We start from the raw sequence: 24,766 nt of genomic DNA on the forward strand, positions 1-24,766 counted from the left end.
TCCTCAATCTGCGTCTGAGTCTCTGAGGAGACGGCAGGACGGACGCGCTCCGCTCCTCTGCTGCCAAAAACTCACCAGAAACGTCATCAGATTAAAGTGGGAAACTTTTATCCTTTTTTCTGCACCGGCTGGAAAAGGAGGGAAAGACGCGACCGTCGCTCTGTTTGGGAATTCATCTTGAGTTAATCCTATTTTCCTGGGGGATTTGGAAACAGCGGCAATGAGCGGTGAGAAAAACTCCGACTCCAACAAGCTGGAGTCGGTGATCCAGGTGAGGCCCCCGGGATCTCACCTCAGCGCTTTCATAATGCGCTGACGGCGAGCTGATGGGGCAATTGGGGCAAACTCCGTAGCTGTGGTGATTGCATCATCAAAACGTCTAACTTAGCCGCTGTGGGTCTTTGTTTTTCATCTGAACCAGCGGCTGGAGGAGAGCGTCCTGTCTGAGGAGAAGAGGCTGACCGTCAGGGGCCCGTCACCGGATGCGGCCCCTACATGTCTGCCGGCCAGAGTCCGAGAGATCGTCACCAAGAACCTCAACGATACCAGTGAGTCCTTCCTCGTCCTTATGTAGTCTAGAGCTGCAGCTAACTGCTGTTTTAGTTATCGACTAATCTGTTGCTTATTCTGGTGATTAATGGCCACATCCTGCAGATTTAATCCGTTTTTATACAATATTAGAAATACATTAAAGCATCCCATCTCAAAGAGTAGGAGCAGCTGATGGATTCTAATTTCTGTCTGAATTCAACTTTATTAATTGATTAATCTGGTGATTAATCGATTACAAAATTTACACAATCTACAGATTTTTCATTAGAAGCCCTTTTTATTTAATATTAGAAATACATTAAAAGATGCAAATAAACATATAATTTAATTCCTTTTTTAAAAAATAAGAAAATAAACATATTATTGCCTAAAATACAATTCTGTTAGTGGATGCTTGATCATTTGTAGCAAAGGATCAATCTGAAGCTAAAAAATACTTCTAACATCAACATGTGAGAAGCTCAGCTCTTTCTGCTGAGATTAACATCAATACAGTGACGTGTGTTTATGTTTTTAACTAACAGAATTAATATATGAATAGCAAAAGGTGCCTAAAAGGAGATTTTTTTTAACAGAATCTGAACTAGGTGACACGCTCACAGCAAAATGTATATATTTTCTGTAAAGTTTTTTGGTTTAATTACTGCTCTGACTGTGTTGTTCTTTCAGCAAATGCTTTTTGTAGACTCTTTATACTCCAGTTAATAATTAATCGATAACTAAACTAGTTGATGATTATTTCAATAATTGATTTGTCATGACTACTTGAATTAATCGTTTCATCCCTAATGCTGTCCATCTAAAACAGAGCGGGTTTTTTTTTCTCTGTCAGCAGCTGGGGCCATGTCCTCCGTCATGTCCGTCCAGGAGGAGAACCGGGTTCTGCAGGGAGAGCTGGCCCGGCTGGAGGACCTGCTGGCCCACAGCAGAGCCGACCGGGACGAGCTCGCCATCAAGTACGGCGCCATTAGCGAGAGGGTGAGGACAGTACGCCGAATCTGACCGAAACTGGGGCGACGTGAGGCGGGAAAATAAAAAAAATTCTCCAAGTGTCTGGTCTGGACAAGCTTTGGGAGGAATGCCCGCCTCTCCCCCGTTTTTTTGTCTTCCCGGTTTGTCTTTGTCTCAGATTTGTGGGTCTCCCAGGTGACGGGGGATGGAATGAAGTGGAGTGGAATGTTGCCATAGCGCCCGTTGCCACGGGAGATTGTAAACAGGGGCTTCACAGCAAGGGAGGGATATGGTGGCTTGTTGATTGGATTCAGGTCGAACATTAGCAAAAATCATAAACCTGCTCCCAAAGGCAGCTGTAGCAAAGTTAATATGATTTCAGTAAAAAGTTTACACACACTCAACTAAATTTATACTTTATATTATTTATGTTTTACAAGAAAGAAAAAAATATTTTTTTATTTTCCCTTCTTTTATATGTTATCACTATAGGAACAACGAAAACAAAGCAAGGTTAACAAAAGTATACAAAGATTGCATAAAAATGCAAATTTGCTCTCTCAAAATCAATAAACTTTAGTTTTACAAAAAACATTTCACACTGGAAGTGGAGGACTATATTTTAAAATATAAAAAATGGAAAATAACAACCAAAAATAATAAATTAAACAAACATTAAAACCACACAAAACAGAAACCATAAATAAAATGTATTAAGAAGTCCCTTTAAACATCATTCTCCTTCATAATCAGAATGGAAATGATCAAGTTCATTTTTATTTATGATACGATTAACTTACTCATTTCATTTGAATCATGTTGTGGAATAATAATCATTTAGCTATAAATCTGAATTTATTGTTGATCCACAAAGGCTCAGATATATACATGCACCCCTATAATATTTGGTTATACCCAACAAAACGAAGCAGAGAAAGAAAAAGAAACACTTTCATCATGTTAGAACCATATTTAAATTAAAATCCATTTTGTTCTTCCCTCTGTCTCTCCTTCAGCTGGAGCAGGCGCTGCGGCTTGAAACCGGGGAGGGCGACCTCGACTCGCCCGAGTCGCGCAGCCTGGCCCAGCAGAACGTGGACCTGCGGCGACGGCTGGACGAGGAGCAGGCGGCCTACAGGCGTAAACTTACCGCTTACCAGGAGGGCCAGCAGAGGCAGGCGCAGCTGGTGCAGAAGCTGCAGGCGAAGGTGGGCCGGGTCAGACCGGAGCTCGTAGTAACTACTGTATTTTTTGGACTGCTGCTACTTTTTTCCCACTCTTTGAACCATGCGGCTTGTAGCCCGGTGCGGCTTTTCTGTGGATTTTTCTTCAACCACCAGGGGGCTCTTTAGCAGGAAGTGAATCATTGGAAGTCAAAATTGGAAATCAAAGAAGAACGCGCTAATTTTCATTTGGAACAAGCACATGCTAGCAGCAGGCACGACGGAGAAATGTTTTCAAACTCAAACCCCCTCATCATGGAAACCACAGGAAGAAGTTCATATGATGCCGCTTTAAGTTGAAGGTTATCGACCTGGTAAACTCGGCGTGAACGAATCTATGGTTCGGCGTTGGAGACGGAGGGCTGCGTCCTTAAGAGCAGATTTATTACGGACGCTCCCTCCGCTGCCTCCTTATGGAAATTTGATCAGTTATTCAGACTTTTTGCCAAACACTTTTTTACTCTTACTTGAATAACTTCTTGAATGGCTACTTTTTCCCTATGATCTAACTAAAAATATGTTGAAGTATCACTGCTCTTACTTGATGACATTTTTTGGGTGCTCTACCCACCTCTGTGTTTAATTGAGCGGCTTTTACAGTGAAGCATCATGATGATGGTTCTTCTTCTTCTTCTTCTTCTTCTTCTTCTTCTTCTTCTTCTTCAGGTTCTGCAGTACAAAAAGAAATGTGGCGATCTAGAGCAGATGCTTCAGGAGAAATCCTCCGAGGTGGAGAAAGGCACGGTGGGTGTAGGTGGCGTTTCCCACTGAAAACCATGAAGCTGTTTTCTGTCTGCAGAGTCGTTTTCTAATTGGATAATTAATTTCAGAGCAACAGCGAAACGTCAAACGGACGACATCAGGAAGACGTGAGCAGCAACCTGGAGGAAGCTTTGATCCGGCTGGAGGAAGAGCAGCAGAGGTGGAGATTCACGATCAATCGGATCAATCATAACCAATCGATTACTGAAATAATCCTCAGACTATTTAATAATAAATGAATTGTTAATTGGAGTATACAGGCTCAAAAAAGCTGTTTGATGAAATAACAATTCACTCAGAACATTAAACCAAAAACTGTGTAGAAATATATAGATAAATTTTTTAAAAATTTATTTATTTATTTCAAACAGGTTTTTAAAAACAAGAGAATTAAATAATCAGTAAGACAGAGAAACATCTGCATATATAACCAAGAACAAAATAATTAGTGTACTGCGACTTTTCTGTTTGGAGTAGGAAGAAGTAAACATTTACTTAACCCCACCTCTTATCTCAATTTAATGAAATATATTGCCTACCGATTTCATAATTATTAAAAACTTGTAATTAAAATCGTATTATAATATTCGTGTGCCTGTTTTGCCTTTAAAATAAAAAACTACTATTTGTCTGTACATAAGTTCTACCCAAACTCCTCATGTTTCAAAGTTTTAGCTTCGCCTGGTTGAAATTCTGCAAGGAAATCTCTTATTAAGCGTCTTCTACTATAGTATTATTAATCAATTAATCCAAAAAATAGACAATAGATTAGCCCTACACTGTATTGCAACAAATAATCAACTGTTCACTAAATAATTGCACTTTATAAATATATAAAATGACTATTTTCTGATTTTAAAAGGAACTTGATTATTTGTATCCATCCATCCATCCATTTTCTGAACACCCTTGTCCCTCAGTGGGGTCGGGAGGGGTGCTGGTGCCTATCTCCAGCTAACGTTCTGGGCGAGAGGCGGGGTACATCCTGGACAGGTCGCCAGTCTGTCGCAGGGCAACACAGAGACACACAACCATGTGCACACACACACACACACCTAGGGGCAATTTAGACAGACCAATTAACCTAACAGTCATGTTTTTTGGACTGTGGGAGGAAACCGGAGTACCCGGAGAAAACCCACGCATGCACAGGGAGAACATGCAAACTCCATGCAGAAAGACCGGGGCCGGGAATCGAACCCAGAGCCTTCTTGCTGCACGGCAACAGCTCTGATTATTTGTATCTTTATTGCATTTCTTAATTTGCTTAGGTGGTTAAATGAAAAATACGCAGAATTTTTAAATTTCTTTCTCCAATTATCGGACTAGTTGTCAGAAAAAACAACTAATAACATAACCATCAGCTTCACATATCAATGAATCTCTATTGATACTCAGATATGAATAAGTTAAAGTATAAACAGTTTCTGAGTTAAAACGTCTGCAGAGTTTAGTTGGGTTTGGTAATTCTTCATATCCATCAGTTTTTATCTTCAGTAGGTTTTAGCTTGTTGTCATATTAGAGCTCTAAAGTATTTTATTGGGACTTTGTGTGGAAAACCAACACAAAGCAGCAGGCCACTGTTGAAATGGGAGAAAAAGAAAAGCTGCTGCAGTTGGTTTGTGAATTTCAGAGGTTTGTTAGAAAACATTGGGGAACAAATTAAGACTCAACATAAAAGTCCGGCATAAATGTAGAGATGTTGTTTTGTGTTGACTATTTAACCAATAAAATACAACTGAGGCATTTATACAGTGTAGCATTACGTGTTTATTTCATGTTTTTGCTTACAGCTGAAAGCAGAAGGGGGATTTAACCTTCGATTCAGCTTCAGCATATTTCAAATAAATGAATAATTTGTGTTTGACTCCAGTGGAAAGATATGCAGGTCTGTTGATGTCAGTGATGCTTGTGGTGCCTTCAGGAGCAGCAGCCTGTCGGCAGTGAACGCGATGCTGCGGGAGCAGTTGGAGCAGGCGGGTTTGGCCAACGAGGCTCTGAGCCAGGACATCCGCAGGCTCACCGTGGACTGGACCAAAGCCCGGGAGGAGCTGGAGCAGAAGGAGTCAGACTGGAGGAGAGAGGAGGAGGTGAGAGAGAGAGAGAGACAGTGAAGCACTGTCTGTTCAAAACTGATTTACATCACAAACATATGGAGAAACCCAACATGAACCGAGCCGAAAACATTACGTTTTGTCAAACGCTATCAACAAAGTCAGTATGTATCAAATGTATCGATCAATGATCCAGTTATTATGGTTGAAAAGCAAATCTAAGGCATTTCAGCTGTTTTGCAGTTTTCTGGAAGTTTGCAGAAGCTGAATGCTGATTCACACATATTTGGTTCTGGTTCTGGGGATGCAGAGCAGAACCAGAACCAGAAGACCTGAGAGGTCTGGGAGGTTGCTATGACAACAATAGATCTTTGATGCATTGTGGTGCTAAACTGTTCAGGGATTTATAAGCTAACAGTATTTTATAATTTATTCTCTTAGCTACAGGGAGCCAGTGTAGGGACTGTAGAACTGGGTGATGTTCTCCAACTTCCTGGTTTTAGTCAGAACGCCAGCAGCAGCGTTCTGGATCAGCAGGAGCTGGAGGATTGATTTTTTTTTTACGCTGTTGCAGTAATCAATGAAACTAAAGATAAACGCATGGATGAGTTTCTCTAGATCTCACTGAGGCATCAGTACTCTAATCCTGGAGATGTTCTTCAGGTGACAGAAGGCCGACTTTGTGACTGTCTTTATGTGGCTCTGAGGGTTCAGGTCAGAGTCCATCACTGCACCCAGATTTCAGGCCTGATCGCTGGTTTAATAACTCAATCAAACTTATTTGATTTCAGCAACAAGACAGTTCAAAGAACTTTACATGATGAAAACACAAAAATAAAAACAACATACAGTCAACAACAGAGCAACCAGAAACAAACATTATATTTTGTCAAGTTCCATCATCAAAAATCATCAACTCACGTCACAGTAAATCGGTGAAGCTGCTGAGACCTTTTTCCTGTTTCTGCCTTCAGTCTTTCCACAGCTACTTCAGCAGCGAACACGGCCGGCTGCTGAAGCTGTGGAGGCAAGTGGTTGGCTTCAGGAGGCACGTCTGCGAGATGAAGAGCGCCACCGAAAGGTAAAAATAAAATCACAAACTCAACATTTCAGCGTTCTGATGGGTGCTTGAAAGCCTTGAGAAGGTTTGAAAGTGACTGATTTCTGTGTAAAGTGAATTTTACTGTGGAAAAAGCGTACGAACCCTGAACATTTTCCCTCTCTTTTCTCTCAGAGACTTGTCAGAAATGCGATCTGAGCTGGCCCGGATGTCCCACTCGGCCCGGGTGTCCTGCTCTGGATTGTCCACGTCGGTGGACAGTCGGGCGGCGGGAGAAAAGGCTCTGAGGGTTCAGCTGGAGCAGCAGCTGAGGGAGCGAGCGGCGGAGATGATGAGCCTTCAGAGCAGAGCCGAAGCAGAGAAAAGTGAGCTCAACGTCAGGTTAGTGAGCCACTAACGGGTTAGCGGTACTTCATAAACGGTTGAGTCGAATTAAAAGAAATACAATATCTTATTATTTTATGTATTTAAAAAAAAAAAAACATTTTCATTCACTGGCTGCAATTTGTCACAATATCAAATTACAACTTATTTCTAAAAGAACTTCAAAATTGAACTACAATATTAAAGTTCTGTCAGCATTTAGATTAGATACTTTAAGTTCTGCTCTGGTTCTGACCCTATAAGGTCAGGGATTGTATAACAAACAGGAACAGTGAACGGGTCACTTTTTTTACTCATAGTAAAAATCATCAGTTTTTGTCTGAACTGTCAGGTTGTCTGACGTGGTGCGAGAATGTGAGAGACTGAAGGGACAAATTGTGGAGCGAGACGCAGAAATCTCCACTCTGACGCAGAGGTTCGAGGTAAGAGAGCGTCTCTGAGGCTGACGCAGCGCCTTGGGTCTTTTCATTTTTACATTTCTGTCTCTGCTTGGTCCTTTTCCTTCAGGAGCAGAGTGGCAGCGATGAGCCCGACACGCAGCTGATTAAAGCTCAGTCTGAGATGCTGCTGGACACGCTGAGAGACATCGCTCAGGTATAAATAAATATGGCTGGACGATACAGCTTAAAAAAATAATCAAAAATTTTTCACACCAGGTCTGATTTCTATCAGTTGTGTGTTTTGCTTGCTTTCTTTTCTTAAAAAGAAACTACAGAAAATAAAAGTGGCTTTTATAACTAGCGTCGCTTCTGTACAGCAGAGTATCAGGGCCAGGTTACGAGAGCCTTTGTTTAAGCACAGGAATAAAATCACATTAATAGCATAAAAACGTCTTAAAGTCATGAGAAAAAGTTGTTTTAATGAGATAAAATCTCCTCAGGATCTGATGAGACGAGTTCAGTCCGTGCCGTTCTTTCTTCAAAACAGACTCAATTATTTGCACAGTCATTTTAAAGTCCTGCTACTGATAACAACTTAATATTGTATTATCTCTAAAACTTATATTGGATTATAACTTCACAGGATGCTCAACATTCCTCATTTTAATTTTTGAGGAATCTGTGTGCAGGAATTCTCATAAAAATTACAACTTTATTCTGGTTCTCATATTATCTAGAGGCTCTTTTATCATATAACTGTATTCTTGTGATATTATGGTTTTAGTCTTTTGGTCTGAATCCAATATTTTGTCGTAGAGTTGAGCTGAATTTAACGTCTGAATAAATAAATGTTGTAAATCACGCTTGTCAAACAAAATGGCGGCCTCAGGCGTCACTGTGACCTATGGAAACCCATTAAGATCAAAATCTTCAAAAACCAAAGCCACACGCCCTGCTGAAGGTGTAAAACTCACTCTGGATGCTTCCTACTGGTTCTGCAGAGCGTGTTGTCAGACGGGGAGTCGTCGTCAGAAGCCGACCAGGATCGCTCTGCGGCCCCGCTCCTGGCGCTGATCCGTGACGCCTCTGCTCGACGGTCCTCCTCTCCGTTAAAGATGGCGACCGCTCCTCCGGCCTCCTCGCCGTCTCCGCTGCCTGACGCAGCTCTGTCCGCTCTCCGCTCAGCCGTCGCAAACAAGACGCTGCAGCTACAGGTGACAACCTACTGATAAAGATCCACAGTAAAAAAAAAAACAGAAACCGTTGAAGTTTAATGGATTTTATACTTTGATATGAAAGGATCAGACTGCAGGATAAAAGTTATTTTTCGTTATTTAAACCTCGTTGATCAAATCTAATTTATTGTCCTGTTGAAGCTTTTCCTGCTGAAAAGCTTAAAATTCATTAATCGCAATTATTTGACTTAAATAAACAACAAAACCTCTTCAGATTGAGTTCACATAATACGTTTATTTTTGTAATCAGATTATCTTGACAATTCATCGATTAGTTGGATAAAAAAAAAGTCACATTCTGCTGATTTTCCATCAGCAAAACGATGCTAAAAAAAATCATTTTGCTAAATAAGTGGCTTATTTAATCGTTTAAATTTATTTAAGTGGTTAAATAAGTTGTAACCATGTAAGCTTATTTTGTACACGGTTAGAAATATATTAAAAAGTACAATATTCAAGTAGTTTTTAAATAAGAAAATAAAATTTATTGCAACAATGCCATTTGCAGCTAAAAAATACTTTTATAATCTACATTTGAAAAGCTCAGTCCTTCGTCTTCACTCAGCATCAGTGGACTATAATCAGTTTATTTATTTATTTATTTTAATTAATTGATTAGTAAATGAAGAGCAAACTGTGCTTAATTGAGATTTTTTTTACATATTTACAGACAAACATTTTTTTAAATTCTAAATACAAGTTTTCTTTTAGCAAACTGCTTCTTATGAGTCTGCATACTCCAGTTAGCGATTAATTTATTCCTAAAATTGTTATTCCAATAATCGATTCATCGTGATAAATTTATGCCGACACCTTCATCACTGGTCTGGCTCCCAGGACGTCCGCGGCCGTCTGCTCTCTGCCCAGTCGTCCGTCCAGCAGCTTCGAAAGCAGCTTTCAGACTCCGATTCGTCCAGACGAGACTCGGAGCAGCGGAACCAGGCGCTGCAGCGGGAAAGAGACGCAGCTCAGCGAGAGAGAGAGAACGCCCAGAAAGAGAAGGACCGTCTGAAGCAGGACCGGGACGCGCTGGCCAGGTCAGGGGTCACCGTCTCCTCCTCACCGTTTCATCCTGACGGAGTTTTAACTCCGTGATTCCCGCCCGCAGCGAGAAGGCGAAGCTGGAGCAGAGCGTCCAGGCAGCGGAGAGCAGCGTCCAGATGCTGCAGATGGAGCGCGAGAAGCTGCAGCTGGCGCTGCTGGCGGCTCAGCGAGAGCGAGACGGCGAGAGGGAGGAGAAGGAGGCGGCCAATCAGGAGAGAGACCGGGCCAAAGCTGAGACCCAGAGGATGTGAGCAGGATAATCGAACCTGGACGTTACTAATCCTCACAGTTTTACAGCAGCGAGCAACAAGACGCAGCGGAGAGCTTTCAGCACATTTCCAGACTGCAGCTGCTTCTTTAGCTAGTGAAAGAAACACAGTTAATTAGAAAAGCCTAGCAACCGGATTAGGATTAGGGCCACTTTAAGAAAAATCCCTAATTCTGACTTTAATCTCTGAACTTTAATTCAATCTGTATTAAAATACAAAAAAATATTCAAAAACTATTTAAGATGACTGAGAATAAGGGCAATTGTAGGTAGAAAAGAAAGGAGGAGTAAATTTCTGCCAAAAAAACGTAATTAAGACATTAATCTCAGAAATCTTCTTGTAAAAATGTAAAATTTCTGAGCTCAAAAAAAAAATCAAAAATATTCAAGAAAAATATTAATTTTAGGGTTATCTTCACATATTCTCTAGAAAAAAAAACATGGACATTTTCTGAGCTCATAAAGTAGAACAAGTTTGACTTTGGGAAATTTTCTGAGTTTCAAAAGTCAAAAATCTTCTACTTTTGAGTTGTTATATGTCAGTTATTGTTAGCATATAAAAAATAATCGCAAAGCTGCTCCTTCCTAGCTATTGGATTTGTAAACCTGCACTTTGTCCACAGTGAACCCCAGCCCCAGATTTATTTGGTAGATTTGAGTTTTAAGGCTTGATTAGCCTGATGGCGCATAAACAATTTAAACAATTCTGATTCTGAGAAAAAAGCCAGAATTCTGAGATTAAAGTCGACATTTTGGGATTAAAGTCAGAATTATATGATGCTGTAGCAGAGCCTTTGTCGATAGAAAAAAATGAGTAAATTTCCACCTAAAAACGTCTAGAAAAAACTTCGAAATTTCTGAGTTTGAAAAGTCAAAACTTTGCTAGAAAATTCTGAACTTTTGAAATTAATCTCAGAAACTTTCTAGAAAAACACAAACATTTGAGTTTCAAAAGTATTTTTTTTTTTAATTTCTGAATTCAAAACCATTTTTTTATTTCTAAGTTTCAAAAGTAAAAAAAAAATTGAAATGTTTTAGTTTCAAGTCGGAAATTTTCATATTTTTAAAAAAAATTTCTAAAATTAAACTCATGATATCAGTTTTTTGGCAGAAATTTACTCCTTTTTTATTAATCTACATTGACCCTGAAATGCCGTTATAAAATCCTGAGATTAAAGTCAGAATAATTTTTTTTCAGTGGCCTTTATCGTGTTTCGTACTCAAAGCAGCTCTTGAATCAAAAAATTAAAATTAAATAAAAACGAGCTTTAAAGGATTACTACCACCCAGACCTGTTGTTGTCCTGACTGGCCTCCATCTTGTGTGTTTTGCTCCGTTCAGACAGAAGCAGCGGGATCTGAGTGAGAGCCGAGCATCGGCTCAGAGAGGAGAGCTGTCTGCAGTGAGGGAGAGCCACCAGCAGGGGGAGGTAGAGAGGCAGCTTCTGCAGCGCGAGAAGGCCCAGCTGTCCGAAGCGCTGGCTCGGGTAAGGGGCAAACATCCATGTAGTAGAATCTCTGCATCTTTGTGTTTTTGACGCGTCTTTTTCCCCGCAGGCCGAGAGCTGCAGCACTGAGCTGTCACTGCAGCTCAGCAGGCTGCAGTCTGAGGAAGCGGCGCTCAGGGACTCTCTGGCAAAGATGGGCGGCATGAACGAGGCGCTGGCCCAGGACAAGGTGGACCTCAACAACTACATCCTCCAGGTGAGGGCCCCCTGCTGGGCCTTTTAGGAAGTACATCCTGCTTGAGTACGAAGCCCCCTAGTGGACATGGAGGAAACTTTTCCTTTTGCCTTCCCTCTCAATAAATTAGCAATAACCCTTTGAACCAGAATTAGAGATGACTAACTGCTGAAAGCTTTAATTGGATTTTAGACAATTAAATGTTTACTTTGTCATTTATAAACGGAACTCAATTATTTATCTGTACTTTTAATATTGTATAAAGGGGCTTAAATGGAAAATCTGCAGAATTTTTCTGTCTGATTAATTGTCAGAACAACCAACAGAATAATTGATAACTAAAATAATCGTAGTTCTAGTTTATGACATGACAAGAAGAAGCAGTAAAGTTTGTGTTTATAGTTGCTCTGTCATCCATCACGGCCCGGTTTCGTTGTTTATTCGTCTCTCAGCTGGAGGAGGAGAAGCGCGTCCTGCTGGCTCAGCGCCGCGAGGCGGAGCAGGAGCGGCTGACCATCAGGGACGAGCTGGTCCGTCTGGAGCAGGACCGGCTGGAGCTGGACGCCGGCCGCGTGGCGCTGCAGCAGGCGCTGCAGGACGCCGAGCAGAGCCGGGCCGGGACGGAGAGCGAGCTGCAGAGTCTCAGAGCGGAGAGGCTGCGGCTGCAGCAGAAGGTGACCCAGGTACCGAACCGGGTCTGTTGTTTACAGGTCCAGACAAGCAGGAACAGAACGTCACAATGTTTACATATTTACCAGGAATGGACCAGATTTATATCTACTTTTCCAGACTTCATTCTCCAGCTGAATATCTAAATATGATTTTGTTTTCTTCCTTTTGTTCCTTCTTTTATTTCCAGTGTTTTTCCCTTTATTTTCTTTGTATCTTTTTTATTTTCTTTGTATCTTTTTGTCCTTTTCTTTTATTCTTTCCTATCTTTTTGCTGGTTCCACATTTAAAGCCTGACAGATGTAGAAATCCCAATGGTCAATTGTAATATTTTTATTTTGATGTAAAACTCTGAGGATTCTGGAGAAACTCTGGAAGATCTTCCCGGATCCAGAGGAACTCGTGACCTTTATTTCCTGGGTTTTTCTCTCCGTCTGTCGGCAGCTTTGTGCCGAGGTTGCGTCTCTGGGCTCGGAGCTGAGCCTGGCCCAGGGGGAGGGACAGAAGAATGAGGCGGCGCTGGAGGAGGCGGGCCGCGGTCGGGCGGATCTGGCCCGGGACAAAGCGGCTCTGGTGGTCCAGCTGACGGCGTCTGAAAGAGAGAACTCGGCGCTGTCAGAGGAACTGGCTGCTTTCAGGTCACAGCTGATCCATGAAAACCCTGAAGCTGTAGCTTCACCAGCTTCTCTAAAATAGATCGGCTTTGTTACTTCATTTCTTTGAACCTGCAGGTCTGAGCGGGAGTCCCTGGAAACGGGTCTGTTTGAGGCGCAGCAGCAGCTGGCGCTGGTCGTGTCCCGCAGAGATCAACTGGAGGCCGAGAACCAAGCGCTGAGCGCCCGCTGCGAGACGGCCGCAGGTGAAAACCCAGAGCAACAGAACCGGCGCCTGGAACACGAGTCAGCCGCCACCGCAACTATGAGACAATAAACCAATAACAGCATATATATCGCTGTAGACACGTGATCAATATCGACAGATGACATGTGGCATGTAGAATAATCAATGATGTCACCAAACTCTGATCCAGAACTGCAAAGAATTCTGGGAGATGTAGATGGAGGAAAGAGTTTAGCTAAGCAGTGACAAGAACTAACTCCCTCTGCTCTCTGGTTACCTAGCAACTCATTCATTCTTTGGTTACCTAGCAGCAATCTGTTGCGTAACCGCCAAAGCAGCAGTTTAAAGTTTCTCCTCATAACTGCTTAAAAATAAATAAAAAAACAGCGTGGAATAAAAACTGGAAAAACCAGGAAAGCTCATGATACCAGTTTGGTGCTATTTCAGATGGTTAAAACAAGAAAACCAATCAATAATTATCAATATTGACTGATATGAAATATTTATATCATAATTTGTTTCTCAGCCGTGTTGTAACTATAGCAACCGTTAATTCAAATTCAATCGTCAGTCACAAACTTTGCCATTTTCACCAATCATCACAACGTTTGCATGAATCTTGACCATTCACCTTAAAAGCACATGAGTCAAACTCAAGGCCCGCGGGCCAAATCCGGTCCACCACAGGGTTTTATGTGGCCATTTGTACTCTAGAGAGTCACATAAATACAACCTTAAATATTATTTTATCTATTAAATCACTCATTCAAATTAAAGGAGTTCTGATTTCAATCAATTTCAATCAAAATACTGACACCCTCAATTGTGAATTTACTGCAAATTTTTCACATCAATGGTAAAACATCAGGTTTACATGATGCCAACTCTCACCTGCTGGTGGCAGTATTTTTTTCTCAGCCTTTCTTGATGCCAATTTATATTCTGTGATCGACACGGCGATCAATACAAAAGATCATAGTTAATATCATGCATAAGCAAGTAGTTTGAAATTATCTCCACCAATCAGTAATTTTTATTTTTTTTAAAAATCACTAGAACAAACAAACAAATCCTGGAGGGACGACCACTGTGACAAGACGTTTATTATTCTCAAGAGGTGCTTACTAAGATGCAGACTCAAATATCAGTACATTCTGGCACAAAAACTCACCAAAACATCGCAGCATCCTGGAGGGATTAACCAGTGTGAGAATGTGAGTTGAGCGAGACTTAAATTGTCCACCTGGATGTTTTCTAGCTGAGCTGAAGCGGTTGCGCTCAGACGATGCGATCGCCCTGGCGCAGGCAGAGAGAGAGAAGCAGACTCTAACTCAGTCCCTCGGCGCCGCGCAGCTGGAGGCTCAGCAGGCTTTACGCAAGGCCATCTCCGAGCATCAGGAGGAGGTGGAGAGGCTGGTCTCAGAGAAGGCGAGAACCCCAAACACTTCAACATGTTGGTTTGGAAGTATAACCCATTGACGGGCTCTCAGTGTGTGTTCTGCTGACCTTTGCGCTGCAGGAAGTGGTGCGTCACAGCTTGCAGATGGAGCAGGAAGCAGCTCTGAGGCGCTGCAGGCAGGAGATGGACGACCAGCAGCAGAGAGCGAAGAGAGACAGAGAGGAGCTGCAGGAGCAGCTGAGGGCTCTGCAGCACGACCGAGACCAGAGTCTGCTGCAGGCCGAGACGGAGAAACAGCAGGTCTGACAGCCACTGCTGCTGTGAGGCTCATAATCCTCACATTCAATCCACTTTTCATCATCTATGTCACATGTGTCAAACTCAAGGCCTGGGGGCCAAATCTGGGTCAACATGGCTCTTTATATGGGCCTCTAAACTCATCATAAATACAACCTTTAAGATAACAATTGTGTGGTAAATATTATCAATCAAATCAATGCAGCTTTTATCTGTTTACTCCTAAATTGCATCAGTCAGTCCCACCAGTTTTCACAGAAATTCACGCAAAATCAACAGATATGCACTTTATTTCTCACTAATGGATAATTGTGAGTTTATTTCAAATTTTCAGCAAAAATAATCGTAATTACGTAATGCTAATTCTCATCAGCAGGTGGTGGTATATATATATTTTTTCCACTACACTGCTGCCTCAGTCTGCAACAATCATACATGAGTGCAAATATTACAAAACTCCTTGCAAATATTTCTAAATATTTCATTTTTATTGCAAAAAATCATGAAAACAATTGTAAAATCCTGAAAGGACTTTTAGATGATGTTCATTGGTTACGTAATTTTAAGCGCATATCAAATGAGGCAGCTATTTATTAATATTTAGTGGGTTTTATCAATCCGTTCTGGCACAATCGGTGCTTGGGAACATTCATGATCTCGATGTGGAACAAAATAAAAACGAGTTGGTTTAAATCCAAGTGAGCTGTTAAACTCTTCCTCCACAGGCGCTCTCGCTGAAGGAGGCGGAGAAGGCGGTGTTGTGTGACAGAGTGTCGGGTCTGCAGGCGGAGCTGTCGGCTGCAGCTCTGGAGGCCGAGCGGACGGCCAGAGAAGCAGCTCAACTCAAAGAGCAGGAGCAGGTGACAGTTTATCTCCAGTTGCTCCTGCGGCTGGTGGCGGTTTTAGTGTCTGATTATGATTTATCGATTAGTCGGATTAAAAAAAATTGACACATTATGCTGATTTTTCATTGAAGTCTTTTTTTTATACAATAAATTTAAATAAACAAATTCCTTTTTAAATCAGAAAATTATCCTTTTCTTTCCTAAAACGCAACAGCACAGCTTTTGTGAACATGTGATCATTTGTAGCAGAGGATGCGTCTGCAGCTAAATAACACTCCAAACGCTCAGCATGTGAGAAGCTCAGGCCTTTTCTGCAACGGATCATCAATATTTATGATCTGCTGCTGATCTGTTGACTGTTTTTGGATAAACTGATTAACTTGCCGGGAGATTTCCTTGCAGAAGTTGAACCTGGTGAAGCTAAAACTTCACCAGGAGTGAACACCGAGGAGTTTTGTGTTTAACATGTTTACAGACAAAGTTTATGTTTTTTATCTTAATTACAAAATGTTCATATTTTTTTACAGTTTTGGCTGAATTACTGCTCTGAGAGTGTTCTTCTTCCAGCAAATTGCCTTTTTTTGGAGTCCATATAGTCCAGCTTACGATTAATCAATTAGTAAAATATATCATTAATTGATTTGTCGCAACCAGTCCGATTAATCGTTTCAGCCCGACTGCTGTTTCAATCTAACAGATTAAAAAACCTACTGACTCAGATTTTTTATTTTCAGATCAGAGTTGGCGCTCTGACCAGTGAGCTGCTGGAGCTTCGCTCTCGGCTGGACGAGGCGACGTCGGCTCATCAAAGGGAACTCCACGCTCTGCAGGAACTCTGCACCGATCTGCGCTCGCGAGCCGACGTCGCTCTCAAAGAGGTAAATGACACGACGCAGAAGAAAACCCGTGTAGAAAAGTGCTGCTCATGCACAAAGTTTCCTCAGTTTCACTTTGTTCCGGGTCTGTAAAGAAGCACCTTTTGCCATCCAGTCGTTAATCTAAAAATTAACCAACGGATCAAGCACAACTCAAAACTCATCTGTTAGCCTTCACGCTTTAACTTTTTAGTTTTTTTGTGTGTTTATAGACATTTTTTTACTGTTTAATTTGTGTTTTTAATGTAAAGTGTCCTTGGGCGTTTTGACAAATGAAAATGCAATATAATAATAATAATTACTACTATTACTAAGGAGTTAAGTTGAGCAGAAAGGGCTGAACTCATGTTGATGTTGGAAGTATGTTTTTTAATTGCAAATGCTTCTTTTGCTGCAAACGATCAAAAAGAATGCAGTTATTGCATTTTAGGCAATAAAATGTTTAAGGAATTGAATTACTTCTTTATTAACATTTTTATGTATGTTTAATATTGCATTCAAAAAAGCTTAAGCTGTTAAATAATAATTCTTCGAAATGTGCCAATTTTTTTAACCGACTTAGAGTCGGAATAATTCATTGATAAAATAATCTGTAGTTTCAGCCCTGCAAGATTTTAAACTCAAAACTTACCATCTTTAAATCGCCACAGTTGTTTAAAGTTAATAATGTGACATATTGGTGAAACAAACCAACAAACCATGATACTGACACAATGTTTTATAGCAGGAATTGCTATTGGGAATAATGAGCCTTTATTGATATTTTTTTAATAATTCGGCTTTCCCTGCTTTTGTGCACCGCAGATTAAATTTTTTCATACTTGCTTATTTTGCTTTGGTCCTTAGGGTCTGTTGTTTCTCGATATTTTAAATAAAAGACTTTGCAAAATGCTGAAAATGTGAAACACTCCTATGAGTACCTGCACCAATGGACCAGTTGCCGTGACGATGAAGGAACGCATTGGTTGTTTCTCCAGTTGGAGCAGTGCAGAGCTTCTCTGTCGGCGGTGGAGGAGAGCCGAGACCAGGTGAGGCGGAGCCTGCTGGAGGCCGAACGCCGTCTGAGCCAGACCCAGGAGGCGTCGGAGAACTGCAGGAGGGACGCGGCGGAGCAGCGGCGTGCCCTCAGTGACATCACGAAGGAGAGGGACGCTCTGAGCCAGTCCAACACTCAGCTGAGAGGAACGCTGCGCAGCGCGGAGACGGAGAGGATCAGGTGAGAGAGCGGAGACAGGTGTGTTTACAGAGGGGAGGGTGTTTGTTTCTCAATGTGTGTGTGTGTGTGTGTGTGTGTGTGTGTGTGTGTGTGTGTGTTAGTGTGAAGCGGCAGTGTGAGGAGAAGGAGCAGAGGCTGGCTGTGCTGGAGGAGAACCTGTCGTCGTCTCAGAAGGAAGTGACCGAGCTGCGCAGCTGTCTGAGAGAGGTCGAAAGGTCGCGCCTGGAGGCTCGGCGGGAGCTGCAGGAGCTCCGCAGGCAGGTCAGAAGACCTACATCATAGATATTTTATTTTATTTTGCTTCATTTGACAGGGTAGGATATGTCTCTACATTTTTTGCATGAAATAATTTTTAGATAATTAGATTTGCTCAGTTCTGCGTGTTTTAAGGTCCTTTAGGAATTACCATTTTTGGTCTTCTGTCACTTTAGATCCTAACAAACTTCTGCTGACTCTCGCGATATATGGTACAAGGTTGTAACAGAAAATACTGTGCTGTTGTTACAAATGAAAATATTGGACTCACAATTCAACGGATGTGCAAATGGACGTATAAAAATGTACAAAATGTAACTTTTACATAATAGGTCTGCTTTAAAGGCTCAGTTTGCAGGATATTCTGTAAATCACAGTTTCCTGGATGTTTTCTTTGCTCCAGCTGAAGGTTGTAGATGCAGAGAAGGAGCAGAGAGGGAGGGAGGTGGCAGAGCTGCAGACTCGTCTGGTTCTGGAGGAGCAAAGAGAGGAGGAGCGAGGGAAGGAGGTCTTCTCCCTCAAGCAGAAGCTTGCTGAAGCTGAAACAGCCAGAGAGTCCATCAAGAAGGAGGTGAGGACAGCGTGTTTCACTGCCTCTCTCTGTCCTCTCAGCGCTGTGTTAATGTTCAGCTCTGTGCCAGCTCGCCCTGACCCAGAGGCGTCTGACGGAGTCCGAGTCCGGCTGGCGCAGCTGTGAGAGAGAGCTGACGGCTCAGCTGCAGGACGCCCGCGGCTGCGAGAAGAAGCTCCAGGACGAAGCCAAGAACCTGTCGCTGCGCGCTCAGGCCGCCCACGACGCCGCCGCCCTGTCCGGCCTGCAGCTGAGCGAGGCGCAGGGCCGGCTGGCCGCCACCGAGGCCGAGCTCACCCGGGCCGAGGCCGCCAGGAGGGATCTGGAGTTTCGGCTGAGCGGCCTCCAGTCGGCGCTGACCCGGACGCTGGGCATCGGGGCCAGCGGCAGGGGCTGCAGGGGGCGGAGTCCGGGAAGCAGCTCCACGTCACCGGGCAGCGTGTCGCGCCACCACAGCATCTCGCCGCTGCGCTCCTCACTGTCGCCACCTAAAGGTCAACAGACGACATGTTCTGGTCACTTGAGTGAAGTTTGTTGTCTTGTTAATGTGCTGAGAAATTACGACAAGATGGAGTGGAAGATACGGCTGAAAAATGCATCACGATATCAACATTTCATTTAAACATTAAAATATATGTTTCAAATACCAAAACATATATTTGAAACACATATTTCAAATATATGTTTTAAATATTTGAAATATCTAAAACATTTCAAATGTTTTAACTATCTGAAAACCTATCAAACTATTGCGTGACCGCTCCTGTTTTATCCAGTTTTTGCTTCGCGCCGTTCTTTTTTTTCATTTTTAAGCAAATATCCGGCACTGTGACGAATCCTGAAACTGTTGCTGCCCATGTTACTCATCAGGTTGTTGCTAGGTAACCACGAGTTACTCGGCAGGTTCTCGCTAGGCAACCGAAGAGTGAGAGAGTTAGTTAATGCCACCGACTTTGCTTTTTTGACTGTGAGAAGTTGAGTGCCAGGGCTGTTCTAATAGGAGTTCAGTGAAATTATTAACAATTATATTATATGTATTATCTATTGTTATTGATTTATGGTCCGGTCTACAACAACGCCAATCATTTTTACTAATTTAGGCATCAGTTTTGAGCCTGAGCTCTGTGCACTCTAGGTACTATTTGTCCATCAAAACCAAAAAACTTTAGAGTGAACAAACTAAAGGCGGATGAAACTTGCATGGTAAGTTGGTGGATTACACAGTACAAAACAGGTCAATATTTAGAAGATCTTATTGTAAATTTGATGAGCAGTGCAGGAATATGTTGATTTATTTTCACAAAATGTTGCAGCACAAAGTGAAGTTAACTCTGGCTGTGACCGACGCAGAGTTTCGAGGAAGCACGCCGGACAACACGCTGGGTTCTGGTGCTGTTTCTCCAGAGAGAGGCGACACGCCGCTGCCTCAGTCTGAGCTCGACCCAGATTCCCTGAGAAGCGGCCTCAGAGATTTCCTCCAGGAGCTGCGGGACGCACAAAGAGAAAGGGTAACACACTTGCAGCACAACAGCAAAGCCTCACGAATCATTATTGTTTTTTAATTTCTTGGAAATATTTTGTTTTGCTGATTTTGCAGGATGACGCTCGCTGCCAGCTGGGGGTCCTGCAGCGGGAGCTGGAGGAGCTGAAGGGGGAACGTGGCTCTGCTCAGAGCCGCTTCTCTCTGCTGCAGAGCTCTTTGCAGGAGCTACAAGAAGGTTCAAGAAATATAGGGCTGCAACTAACTAATCAATTAGTATATTGATTATTCTCATGCTTAATCAGATGAAAAATGTACACATTCTACAGATTTTTTATTTAGTCACTTAAGTATTTTTGCACAGTATTAGCAATGAATTTAAAGCTCTTTATGTGCCGTACAATGGCTGCTGGAAAAGAGAAGGGCTTTGTGGTTGATTTACCATTCAGATTGTTGGTTGTGCAGGAGGCCTTTCTTCTGCTTTTCTAACATGAACCATTATTTAAATATGCATCTGTGTAGCTGAGTTGGAGGCGTGGCCAACAGCAGCTCATTTAAATTTAAAGTGACAGGAAACAGCTGGCTCTGAAAGGAGCTCACAACAGGCAGAACTGACCAGACTAAAATCTAATTATCTGTTTTGTGTAGACCATTATTTCACCTTTACGATGAAATAATGCTCAGAGTTGGTTAACTCCTGCGATGTTTCATTCAGTGAGGCGTGGGCTGGATGAGCGTCTGACCACCACTCAGATCCTGCTGCAGCAGCAGGAGGAGGCGGTGAGGAGAGGAGACAGAGACAGGAGAGCCCTCTCCGACCGGGTGAAGGAGTTGGAGCGATCGCTGCAGTCCTCAGAGGCGGATAAGAAGCACACCCAGGTACACGCTCTTCTTTACGCAATCACTCTCACAGCCGGGGATCACGGCCGACCTGCCGTCGCCATATGGCTGCACCCAACAGTGGATTTATTAAAGTGAGCTGTCAGGAGTTGGAATAACAACAGATGTCACCCTGTGCTGCCAACACCTTCCACAATGATTCACCTCCTGCACCACAGGAGGAGCAGACACAATGCAGCCCAGGACGAAGCAAACCCAACCAACGTGAACTCTGTGCTCCTCGCTCCTCTGCAGGATCAGCTGAACAAGCAGCGGGCCGCCGAGGCGCGTCTGGAGGCGGAGAGGAAGCGCCTGCGGGAGGCGCTAGAGGCAGCCGAGGCTCGGGCCACCAGGGTGGAGCTGGGGAGGCGCAGCCTGGAGGGGGAGCTGCAGAGACTCAAGCTGAGTCTGGGGGACCGTGAGGCCGAGAGCCAGACGTCCCAGCAGCGCCACGACGCTCTGATCAAACAGGTCTGCAGAAAAAGAAACGCATCTGCAACTCTGAAACGGCCGGAAGCAGCTTTACAGTCCGACACAACGCAAACGTTTTTTAAATGTCTTTATCAGTCCGTCTCCAAGTCTGGCGCTCAGCGGAGCGGGCATGGATGTCTTCTCTCCATCTTTCTCTGCACATTTCCTGTTCAAATATTAAAAAAGAAAAAAAAATCTTTAGAATTTGGCTGCTTTTTACTCATTTTCTCGACATTTTTAAGAGCTTCCTGTCTATTCAACATATTCCCGTGTATTTTAATGACAGTGGGGACATGCTGATTTCAATTCATTTTAAACTAAATCAGTGACAATTCAAGACTTTGTCAGGATGTAAACTCGGTTCATGGATTGCTTTTGCATCTTCTACCTGCTGCAGGTTGCAGAGAAAGAAGCTCGTGTTTCCCAGCTGCAGAGGGACGTCGACAGGCTGAGTCAGAACCTGCTGAAAGCTCAGGAAGGTGAATCTGCTCTTAAGGAAAAGGCCGCCTCCCTCAGCCAGACCCTCCAGGAGGTGACGGCCTCCCACAGCGGCACGCAGAGCCGCCTGCTCGCCCTGCAGAAGACGCTCGGCTTGGCTGAGCAGGACAAGAGGCTCCTGCAGGTTCGTGGGTCCGATTGAAGGAAGGCTGCCTGTGAACAAACTGTTAATTGAAATTTGATGGATGTTTTGCTTTGATTAGGAGCGACTGGATGAAGCACGGGCAGCGCTGGCTGAAGGGAAGAGAAACATGGCTGCCCTTACTGAGCGCGTGCAGAACCTGCAGAGTGAGCTGAGCCAGAGCGAGCTGCGGCGAGAAGAGCTGGAGGCCGAGCTCAGCAGCACCCAGGAGGTCGGAGAGATTAGCTTCTCTTACAAATTTTCTCCTCACGTCAAAAAAACACAACTTCACAGTTGCCCTGTTTCCATTGAAAGAGAAATGAAATAAAAATCACATGTGAAAAAGCTTGTTCACATGATAAATCATTAAAAATCATGGAAGTGACGAATGTAAACGCATGAGATTATATTCATACTTCAGCCTTGATGATCAGAGGAGACGTCGGCATCTGATTCAGGCGTTGGAGTGACAAGTTGCTTGGACTTGGCAGCGACTATTTATGCGCCGTTTTGGAGAAACTGCAGTTTACAGAAAAGCTATGGATTCAAGTTCAAATGATGCACAACCTTTTGTGAATTGTCTAAAGGTCTGGTGGAGCCAGCTGTCCGAAAAAAACAAAAACAAACCATCATCCTCTTGCCACTTCCTGCCGTCGTCTTTGTCATTTTCGCCAGTAGTAACATCCTGTTGTTGATCATGTGACTCAAATGCTTTTTACTGAGCGACGTTCTTCTAATAAGCAAATTTATTTTTGTAAATTCAACTTTATGGCTAATGAAGGTGAGTGACACAGAGTTTCTTCAGAAGAAGTACGAGTCTGCGTTCTCCTCTCAGGCTCTGCGCCAGCGGTCGGCCAGCCTTGTGGAGGTCCAGCGGAGCGCCCAGCTGGTCCAGACGGAGCGGGCCGTCGTAGAGGAGCGACTGCGCGCGCTGCAGAGGGCGGTGGCTCTGCTGGAGACGGAGAAGAAGGATGCAGAGAGGCAGGCGGTCAGGCTGGAGAAAGACAAGAACGCACTGAGGAACACGCTGGATAAGGCAAGTCCTGGTTCACTTCCTCTACAAGACGTGGCGTTCAGGTTTCTAACAGCTAAACGTGAACCACGTCAGGTTGAACGTCAGAAGCTGAAGTCCGAGGAGGGCAGCATGCGGCTTTCTGCAGAGAGGAGCCGTCTGGATCGCTCGCTGAACACGGCAGAGCAGGAACTTCAGGAAGCGCAGCAGCAAATACTGATGCTGCAGGTGAGGATGAGGCGCAACAACAGATTCATCAGAAATGAAACCAATAAGCAGAATAAAGCTTCACCAAACTGCTGCTAAGCAGTGACTGCAGGGGGGAAGGCTGGTCACCTGGCGTAGCAATTAAATCTCAAATATTTGTCGCACCAGAGCCAACTTCAGACTTTTAACTGATTTTGTTTTTCATGCTTCCTTTTCTAAAAAAGAAATTACAAATGACAGGAAATATTTTCAAAAAATGGCTTTTATTTCAATCTATCATTCTGTGATGTGTGTTATGGAGTATGAAGGCCAGGTGAGAAGAAATGTGGTTTAATTACGAGAAAACCATCATAATATCAGAGTAAAGACAATTTTAGCAGAAAAAAGTCTTAAAATTACAAGAAAAAAGTTGTTTTAATGGCAAAAAAAGCTTGTATATTTTATTTTTTTTATTTTTTGTGCTGGAGTTCTCATAAAATAACTACTTTATTCTCCTAATATTAAGACTTTATTCTCATAATTAAAGAATAAAAAAAAAATCTGCTGATATTCTAAAGATTCGCCTTGAGTTGAACTGAAGCTTTAAAACATGCTTGTGAAACAAGATGGCCGCCCACGGGGTGCTGACATCACTCTGAATTATCAAAACTCAAAAAGTGCATTGGCAGGAAAAAAGAAAATTCCAAATTTTCCAAAAAATTTCATTTTCACCAAAAATATGATTGATTGATCAAATCGATTCATCGCACAGCTCTAGTGGAAATCTCAGCTGGCTAAGGAAAAGCAAACAAATGTTCGACGTTAAGAAAAATCTGGATTCTTACATCAGCTTTTTACACTTGGGAGGCATATAATTATCCACTCACAATCTGCTGTGAAAAAGCAGGAAAAGAGGAGCTTTATTGTCCCAGGTAATACAGACATCTGAGATCAATATGTTTAATATTAACGCTTGTTTTTCCTTTCAGTGTGCAAGAAAACATTTTCAAATTCTCCAGAAACTGAGTTTAATTCCTGTCATTTTTAGGTCATATTAACTTTTTTTTTTTAACCCACCACAGAAAGGCCACAAACAAGTGAATGGGAAAACTGCAGGAAGTTTTAGTGGAATTCAGAATCTATTAAGTTGTTGATTTCAAGGAGATTTAGTGCCTCAGACATTTCCTCATTTAGTCAAACGTTTCCCAGGCTGCAGAAATGTTTGTGAGGGGAAACTATACCAGTTAAAGAAACCTCAAAAAGACAATCAGTATTGCATTTTTGTTTATTCCTGGAATCTGAAAACTTTCTTTGTGCAGGGGAAAGAGAAAGTTTAGACACCACCCTGTAATGACGGTAGATCCTGTCAACTGAAAACAAGCAGTTTGTTAGAAACAATGAAAGTGTGGGAATGAGTTTCCTTGTGGCAAAACATTTTATTTTATCTTATCAAACAATTTAGACATCAGTTTGATGTGACAACAACTAGTTACAGACGGTCAACCTCAGCTCATGTTGAAATAATGATTTAAAAGGCATCGATTGTACGTTTTGGA

General features: G+C 42.8%; 1 protein-coding gene across 4 annotated transcripts in view; it reads left to right on the forward strand.

The window, feature by feature from the left end:
- Positions 1–24,766, forward strand: part of crocc (ciliary rootlet coiled-coil, rootletin) — a 27,394-nt gene continuing 2,628 nt past the window's right edge. The window contains exons 1-35 of one of the 4 annotated variants that reach the window (XM_015053388.1): positions 1–271; positions 422–548; positions 1,361–1,530; positions 2,520–2,711; positions 3,393–3,476; positions 3,557–3,648; positions 5,414–5,579; positions 6,518–6,624; positions 6,778–6,984; positions 7,319–7,409; positions 7,495–7,581; positions 8,369–8,581; positions 9,440–9,639; positions 9,711–9,893; positions 11,256–11,400; positions 11,471–11,617; positions 12,049–12,279; positions 12,710–12,903; positions 12,997–13,124; positions 14,364–14,533; positions 14,625–14,804; positions 15,527–15,661; positions 16,381–16,524; positions 17,499–17,737; positions 17,839–17,998; positions 18,396–18,563; positions 18,634–19,057; positions 19,914–20,071; positions 20,161–20,281; positions 20,759–20,922; positions 21,178–21,393; positions 21,791–22,015; positions 22,095–22,244; positions 22,848–23,048; positions 23,121–23,252. In XM_015053388.1, coding sequence (XP_014908874.1) covers positions 221–271; positions 422–548; positions 1,361–1,530; positions 2,520–2,711; positions 3,393–3,476; positions 3,557–3,648; positions 5,414–5,579; positions 6,518–6,624; positions 6,778–6,984; positions 7,319–7,409; positions 7,495–7,581; positions 8,369–8,581; positions 9,440–9,639; positions 9,711–9,893; positions 11,256–11,400; positions 11,471–11,617; positions 12,049–12,279; positions 12,710–12,903; positions 12,997–13,124; positions 14,364–14,533; positions 14,625–14,804; positions 15,527–15,661; positions 16,381–16,524; positions 17,499–17,737; positions 17,839–17,998; positions 18,396–18,563; positions 18,634–19,057; positions 19,914–20,071; positions 20,161–20,281; positions 20,759–20,922; positions 21,178–21,393; positions 21,791–22,015; positions 22,095–22,244; positions 22,848–23,048; positions 23,121–23,252 — 5,802 coding nt within the window. In that variant the 5' untranslated portion in view covers positions 1–220. The remainder of the gene's footprint in view (positions 272–421; positions 549–1,360; positions 1,531–2,519; positions 2,712–3,392; positions 3,477–3,556; positions 3,649–5,413; positions 5,580–6,517; positions 6,625–6,777; positions 6,985–7,318; positions 7,410–7,494; positions 7,582–8,368; positions 8,582–9,439; positions 9,640–9,710; positions 9,894–11,255; positions 11,401–11,470; positions 11,618–12,048; positions 12,280–12,709; positions 12,904–12,996; positions 13,125–14,363; positions 14,534–14,624; positions 14,805–15,526; positions 15,662–16,380; positions 16,525–17,498; positions 17,738–17,838; positions 17,999–18,395; positions 18,564–18,633; positions 19,058–19,913; positions 20,072–20,160; positions 20,282–20,758; positions 20,923–21,177; positions 21,394–21,790; positions 22,016–22,094; positions 22,245–22,847; positions 23,049–23,120; positions 23,253–24,766) is intronic. The other 3 variants (XM_015053389.1, XM_015053390.1, XM_015053391.1) reach the window with 3 other exon arrangements.

This window comes from Poecilia latipinna, unplaced genomic scaffold (assembly GCF_001443285.1).
Source record: "Poecilia latipinna isolate Pla-1442-1.1 unplaced genomic scaffold, P_latipinna-1.0 Scaffold1177, whole genome shotgun sequence".
Lineage (NCBI taxonomy): Eukaryota > Metazoa > Chordata > Actinopteri > Cyprinodontiformes > Poeciliidae > Poecilia > Poecilia latipinna.